Raw genomic sequence first — 7781 nt, forward strand, 5'->3', positions numbered from 1 at the left:
TAGGGGGGAGTGGGCGGGCACCGCGCGCGTCCGTTTCGTGTCCATGCCGACCCAAACGAGGCCCAAATTTGGGCCGGGAATGGGTCGCACAGCGAACAAAAAGCGGATGCGCCTCTGTTTGGGTCGCTGTGTTTGACCGACTTTTCTGTCCATTTTGATCCAAACTAAGGCCAACTCCAGTGCGCGACCCCATCCCGTCCGGCCCCGCCCATTTGGGGCAAAACGGACAGACCCCACGACCCAGTGCGTGATGGCTTGAACCCATCTTGTCCGTTTTGTGTCCGGCCCGACCCATTCCGAGAGCAAACATGCGCCCGGTTTGGGTCCAGGCAGACAACAAATGGACGTGCCGCTCCTACGCATCGGGGCCGCGTGTCAGGCAACCACCTACCTCCCACCGCCCAACATAAATGCGCATGCGCGATCGGCCCCACCTGTCATCCGCCCAAGCGCGCAGGTAGGCGTCCTTCTTAAATGGGAAGCCGTGGACCGCTCACAGTCCATGCTCCCACTCTAGTCGCTGGTGCCTCCTCGAAACCTGACACCCAAACCCTGGCTCTCTCTTCCCCTTCCTCGATCTCGCCGGCCACCGACAGCCATTGTGTGGTGGAGCACCGGCCGCAAGGGGGCGCACAACCACGAGGCTAGCTCATCCTCGGGCCGCCGCCGCCCGCAGCGTCAAAGCTGAGCCCGCATCACCCCCACGAAGGGCCTCCGTGCATCCCGCATTCACCATCGCCCCTACGGCCGCTGGCGAGCGCACCCGGGCACTACATCCACGCGGATGTTTGCCGTCATTATTGGGAGACGAGGACGCCGCTCCCCCGGAGCGACATTAACTGGCATCTGTCCGCGGATCCGGTGCCGATCCCGCCGGTCCTGACGAGTGGGCGTGCCCGCCGCAAGGAGATCAAAAGCCGCCGCCGCCTCCTGCCAGACGACCTGTTCTACGACCTCAGGTACGCCGTCGACTCCGGCCTATGGGACACATGGTTTCGGGACGATCATGACACGCGGCGCGCGTACTTCTTTGCCGGCACCTCATCGGGGCCGCAGCGGCCACGCCCAGAGCGTCGCGCGCATGCTCCGAGCCCTCCCCAGGTGTGCGGCATCACGCCGACGCCGTCGCCTTTGCCCTCTCCGTCGCCACCACCACCTCTTTGCATGACAGAGGAGGAGGAGGCCCGACTTCTTCAACGTGTCATGAAAGACTCCATGAACATGCACGATGAACGTCAATGGGAGGGCCTGCACACCATGATTGCCTTCTCTGCGGCCGGCGACGTGTCCGTGTCGGAGCTGGAGATGAGGGAGGAGGTGCTGGAGGAGCAGTCCGTCGCCGCGTTCCACCCGGCCCTGGTGGGCCAGCGGTGGAACTGGTCGTGCACGGTCGCGGACATGGCCAACGGCGTGGTGGCCGTGAACTGGTGCCCTACACCGCCGCGGTCACCGGAGCATGAGATGTTGCCACGGGGTGAGATGGTGCAGGCGCCTCCCACGTTCCAGGAGCCTCCAGCCTTCCAGGGACCGGCCCACCTCTGGACGCCGCCGCTCTACATCGACCTTACTGGCGACGAGGACAACAATGGCGACGCGTGAGGAGACGGCGACGGGCACGGCAGCAGCGCGCGGGGCGGTGCTTTTCTTTTGTTTTTTTATGTTAATTATGTTTATGTTAAGAACAGTGGAACGGGCCGTTCTGCGCCTGTGAAGACTGTTTAATTATGTTTTTATGTTTGCGTTTATTTTTATTTTTGGCATTTCTTTTAGTTTTTGCGATTTTTTTATATCACGTAAATCCTGCATGATATGGGGTGCGGCCGTTCATTGGACGCACCGACACCACAACGGGCCCAAGCGGACATGGGCGATCCCATTGCCGCCCAAACCAACGAAAGAGATCAAAACGGACGTCCGTTTCGGGTTGTGCGAGTTAGCTCTTATTTTTCCAAAGTCTGTCATGTTAAACTGCAGTTGCATCGTTCTTATCTGAATAAAACTGTTTGTGTTAAAAAGAAAGGCTGACTTGCAGGCCCTCCTAAGCTTTCTAGAATCTCCAAAAGCTCCTCTTCCTTTTCGCCGGATCTTCTTGTGCACATCATCGCATATCCCAAAGCAGAAACGCAAAAGAAACCAGCAATCCAAGCACGCGGCTGGTGCGAAGTAGCCAAGGACCAACGAAGGGGGAGGGAGTTGACGATGGGGCAGTGCGGATGCTTCGGGGCGGCGCAGAAGGAGCAGCGGGCGGAGGCCGACCGCCTCGAGGCGCAGGAGGCCCGCGCAAGGGCCGCCGAGGCCGCCCAGAAGAGGTAACCGCCGCCTTCTGCTCCAAGGATCTCAAATCCTGATCCTAGTTTGTTGGTTCGAACTCATCGCGCCGATCAGGTAGGTTTGGTTGTTGGATAGTAGGAGCGAAGAATTCGGCCGTTCAACGCGGTATAATCCCGACGATGCTCCGTGTCGCCCTGGTTTCTTGGTGGGATGCCCTGATTCTTGCCGGATTGGGTTCAGGGTTTATCGGATCGGATCGGTTTCGAGACTGCCAGAGTTCACCAGGTTGGATCGAAATGTTTTCCCTGAAGCAATTCATGGAACCGGATGGAGTTGGCCCCTTCTTGAATCGCACCGCACTACTCAGACATTTCTTGTCCAAAAATGGCGTGCTCTCTTCTACTCGTTTATTTTTAGAGCCAGACGATGTCTTGCGCAGACAGCTGCTGGAGGAAGGATAGACGGGTTAGGAATAAGCGGAGGCAGGCTGTAAGACAATTTGCTGAATGGCAACGTTCCTGCAGAGCTTGCGGAGCTGAATTCCTGCTCTGTCCTGTACTGAATTAGTTGGTCTGCATCATTGATACAACTGCATGGCCATGTACACTATCTGGCTACATTCCTTTTGAGATAGGCCGAATTCTTCCCAAATATTGATGCTAGGCCTGTCTATAAAATGTACTCACTGGAACTCTGCCTCTGTCTTTGCGATGCTGTATTATGTATGTAACAACAGCCTGTCTGGACAAATTCCATTTTCTTGTCCAGTATGCAGAGAATCCTAACCTCTCTTTGTTCTCTTGTTATCTACGCCCTCCGATCCAAAATAATTGTCGCAATTTTGAACTGGAGTTAGTTCAAAACTGCGACACTTATTATGGATCGGAGGTAGTACAACAATGGCCTCACTGGAGGAAACTTACCATCAGCACTTACTGATCTTTGTTTTCTGTACTACCTTGACTTCTCAAGCAATGGTTCCTATGATGACATCATTGTGGTATCTGCAATTTATCTGTCTTCAAATTTTCAGACTGCTCTATCAACCACATCGGCATGTACACTTAACAGATTGTACTGCAACAAGTGTTTTTCCACTCATTGTACTTATCATAAGGCGGTTCAACCATCTCATTGAAGTCTTAAGAGTAGCAATTATATGTGTCTGACCATTCAGATTCCAAGCCGCTCCGATTGTTCAAACATTCTGCTGACTAATTCCATCTTTGGCTCTTCATCTCCTCCTGGAGTTGTGATTCTGGTTTGTCACAACCTGTTCCAGAAATCACCTATTGTTTTGTAAAATGATTGTGCTGGATACTGCAACTAATTTCAGAAGATGTATTTCCAGATCTGGTTCTAGATTTAAGTTGGATTGATTAGGTATAATTGGATTATCAGAATTGTGTGGTAATGCAAAGGTTCCATTCTCCTTGTGTACTTTCTGCTTGTGAATAAAGTTCAGGATGCAGCCGTCAAGTATAAATGTTCAAGATTTCTGGGTTTTTCTATCAGAAAAAACTTTGTTTGGTTTTATTATGGTATAGTATGCTTGTTTGTGTTGGTCAACGGTTGCTTTCGAGTCATTACTGTTGTTGTTGAAATGAATAAGTTCGTTTTTCAGGAAGTTTATGTCATGCAATATCTTGTTCTGTTTAGATCATGCACTTACATCACTTAACAACATCTACCAGTTCATTTGGTCTTTCAGTTTACAGACATATTTCTTTCCAACATCTATGTGCGGTACATCAGCTTCAGACCCCCTCCCCCTCCCTTACCGCCATGTATTTTTTCTTATGTTTGTATAATGATTCTTTGATAGCTTACATCAGATATGTTGGTAAGCTCCAATGGTGTCTGTTGTCAATCAAAGTCCTATTACAACTTTGGACTCTTCATACTTTATTAACTCAACCTGAAGTAGCGTGGTCACAATTTAGTTTTTTTAACCTTCAGGCAGCAGGAATATGAAAAGTCAGCTGCTGGACGAGCAGCACGAGCACAGATTAAAGCTATGAAGGAGGCCAAGACATCATCAAACCAAGGAGAGCCGGTTCTGAAGGTATTTTATCCTACTTAAGTAGTGACTATGTGTCTACGTTGGACCTAAAGTTTAACCTTGTGAGATTCATTTCTCTGTTGGATACTTATCTTCTGAGCTTTTGATTGTACAGTGGCAGATGGGGTAAATCATCGTATGTGCCCTTGCAACCTTCAGCGTGTAAGTATGAATACTCACTGAATCATACTCAGGGTCTTCCATTTCCTATGTGATTGTGTTATCTGGTAGTGTAAACAGATGAAAAACTGTACTGTTAAGTAGCCACCGCCTGTCTAAGTCTAAGTAGGATTGGTTTTCATTTTTCGGATGTTTAACTATTCTGAAGGAACATAAATGAACACTGCAGATAAGAAATGCATTATAATGGTCAGAGTTTCGTTCTTCATTATAATTTCCAATCTCTTTTCTTCTTATAAGGGGCCCAATATGAGGAACAGAAGAGACCGGCTTCATTTCCGCATACTTCTTTTGTAAAGTCTGTAATGAGAAGTGCTACTGCAGTGTTTGATTTCGTGAACTATCAGAAAGTATGAAGTGAAAATTGATGACGGGGATATAATTTCGAACAAAACTTCAATTGTGACTTCTTATTTGTTTTATTCTATGATCACCATAGTTCTACTCTGGTGCACGTTATTTTGATTGGTGTTGGGCCTTGTCTTGACACTTTTCTTCCGTGCCCTTTTCAGGTTGTTGATGGTGCGCGGAAGCTTGTTTTCTTTTGATCACGCGATGCAGTTTGGTCACCTAACTCATTTGTGATTTTTATCAGTGAAATGTACATCCTTTTAGTCACTGCTATACACGCTTATTCAGAGAGAGTGTATGTATTGCCCAATTTGTCTTCTAGAAGTGTGTGGCGTGTTACTGTACATTCTATAGACAGTGGTTGTTGTCTGGCAAAGTAGGTATTTTGCTTACACTTCTTTGTACAAAGCTACTGGAGCATGATACCTGCAACTATCCAGTGGGTTTGCAAAGACCAGTCGTGGAGATGTTCTTGTTGCATTGAAAGTGTTCACTCTGCATTTGGAAGTGTTCACTCTATGAGAAGATGGAAGAAAGGGAAGGATTATTCACGTGCAGTAAGCTAGGTACAATCCTGTAGAGTGGCATTATCTTGAAGCGATCTTGTTGCAGCAAGGCTTTAGCATCAATTTTGTTCGCGTCATTAATTTTTTTTGAAACCGATGAAAAAGATTTGCCCGGTATATTAATTAGGAGAGAATAGAGTTTGAGTTAGGAAACACATACATCGAGATTATTCTCCCAACAAAATGACCCTAATTTCTCGGCACCTGTTGTGACCCAAAACTTCATTTTGTTGATGACCATGTTAAGCAAGATTGGGGGAGGGGGTACTCTTGTGCTAGAAGACCCGAGTGTTTCTCTCGTTCCAAATCGACCAAGGCACAAGCATGGTTAAGGAAGCCATGGCCCTAAAACGATTGGCCCACATTGTGCTCAAGATGCCACAAAGATGTATCCGTGCTCACCAGTTGGAGCTTGTCAATAATCAACTTCCAGATCGTGTACCGACATTGGAAGAATATGTGATTACCGGATTCTTCCATCCTTTTGCAAAGCGGGCAAATGTCAGTTTGGCCACCCTTTTTTGACAAGTCTATCGGTCGTCCAAATGCAATCTTGAATTGCCAACCACAAGAAGAACTTCACTTTTGGCGGCGCCCGAACCTTCCGAACGGCATGCTCCATTGGAGATAGGACATGTTAGAGTAAAATGAGATTGAAAGTGAATGGACGATTAGTCCCAGTTTCTATTGCATCCCTCCAGAACATGTGCCTTTTTACAATATATAGAGAGAAGGGGCATGACTCTTCAGGGTTGGACACACCATTTGCTAATGACATTTCATTAATTAGTGAGTGCTAATTAACAATAGACATGTGCTAATTTATTCCTAACACTCCTCCTTGTATAACATCGCTTATTGATCGTCATTGAAGGCTTCTTGAACATCATTAAAGGTGTCTTGTATATTCATCTTCCATCTTGAGAAATCCTTTGTAAAATCTTGAGAGTCTCCCCCAAACATCCTGTGGAAAAAATATGAGGACAATAGTCCTGATATGTTGCTAAAACTCCTTTAACAGTGGAAAAATAATAAGGAGAAAATGATGCAACATATTATGATTACCGACTCCTTGATAACTCATATGAGAAAAACCTTTGAAGAAGGAGAAAACTCATTGGTGAATTTGGAGAACAATAAATATGCTTTGTATACTTTCCTTTAAAAACCCAATGAGGAAAAAGAAAGTATTTGCATATGTCGCCTCGTTAAAAACCTTTTATGAGAAACTTCGTGAGAAATCTCATAAGGGAAAAGAGTGCAATCTAATATGCCGTTGAAAACTCCTTTAAAACCTAGTGGGAGAAATATAAGAAAAAATGATATGATATATCATGATAATTGTCTCTTTAACTCAACATGGGAAATCCATAGAGTTTAGAGGACAATAAATTTGTCGTGTATACTTACTTAAAAACCTCGGTGGGAAAATAGAAAGTATGAAATATAATCTCATGTTGATATTACCTCATTAAAAACCTTCATGACAACCTGTAAAAAGTAAACTCATAAAGGAAAAAGAGAGTACAATATGGTGCTTTGAATAGGAGTAATTCAGGAACATACTCCCCCTGATACTTGCATATCTTGAGGTCGTCAAATACCAATTCTATGAACATGTTTGTGGAATGTTGAACTTGGTAGAGACTTCACAAACAAATCAACGAGGTTGTCACATGATTTGACTTACAAGATTAGCAATATAGTGATATTACTTACTATGTAACATGTTTGCATCTGGATAACACAATCAACATTATCTTTGAGATAACGGTTGGTGGATGTAGCCACTAAGGTCTTGATGAGGAGCATCCTACGAACATCACCATGTCAAGAGTCCGTTTGGCGAGTGACACATGCGACATCTACTTCACATACCGAAAGGTGAATCATCTCCTTTATACATGCTCGCTTGACCCCTTCAAGGATAGTATACTACTTGACACTCTACTCATGTGCATATATAGGTATTGTTGGAACGCTACGGACGATGAGGAGGAGTGTAAGCGCCAAGGAACAACTACACCATCCGCGAGGGAAGTGTGGAAGCGAAGACGGAAGAAACAGAGCTGCTACAAGCTACAACTCTCGGATGTCCGATGACCTCCGGACGACCGACGACCTCCTGATGTCCAACGCCTGGAGACTTCACCAGCCAAAAGAGCTACAACCAACACGTGCTACAGCGGCCGGACGACCGACAAGTCCTAGCGACTGGACGACCGACGCCTCCCGGAAATCCGACGCCACCTGTCCAGAGCCAAAACGTCGGAAGTCTGACGCCCTCCGGACGTCTGGACCCCTACAAGCGACCGGACGTCCGACACTGCCTGTGCGCAGCGGGCCTTTGG

The 7781-nt window shown here is 46.9% G+C and overlaps 1 protein-coding gene across 1 annotated transcript; it reads left to right on the forward strand.

Moving 5' to 3' along the window:
• Nucleotides 1–2019: 2019 nt before the first annotated feature.
• Nucleotides 2020–5344, forward strand: LOC123110878 (uncharacterized). Its single transcript, XM_044531515.1, has 4 exons — nt 2020–2309; nt 4231–4336; nt 4449–4495; nt 5026–5344. The coding sequence occupies exons 1-3, from the start codon at nt 2200–2202 to the stop codon at nt 4461–4463; spliced, it is 231 nt and encodes a 76-aa protein (XP_044387450.1). The 5' UTR covers nt 2020–2199; the 3' UTR covers nt 4464–4495; nt 5026–5344.
• The last annotated feature ends 2437 nt before the right edge of the window (nt 5345–7781 follow it).

The sequence above is a fragment of the Triticum aestivum genome, chromosome 5B (assembly GCF_018294505.1).
Source record: "Triticum aestivum cultivar Chinese Spring chromosome 5B, IWGSC CS RefSeq v2.1, whole genome shotgun sequence".
Classification (NCBI taxonomy): domain Eukaryota; kingdom Viridiplantae; phylum Streptophyta; class Magnoliopsida; order Poales; family Poaceae; genus Triticum; species Triticum aestivum.

Bases quoted from the DNA above. Each gene is read 5' to 3' on its own strand.
- LOC123110878 (XM_044531515.1), top strand. From the start codon at position 2,200: ATGGGGCAGTGCGGATGCTTCGGGGCGGCGCAGAAGGAGCAGCGGGCG. The intron at 2,310-4,230 runs GTAACCGCCGCC...TTTAACCTTCAG, and splicing joins GCCGAGGCCGCCCAGAAGAG to GCAGCAGGAATATGAAAAGT.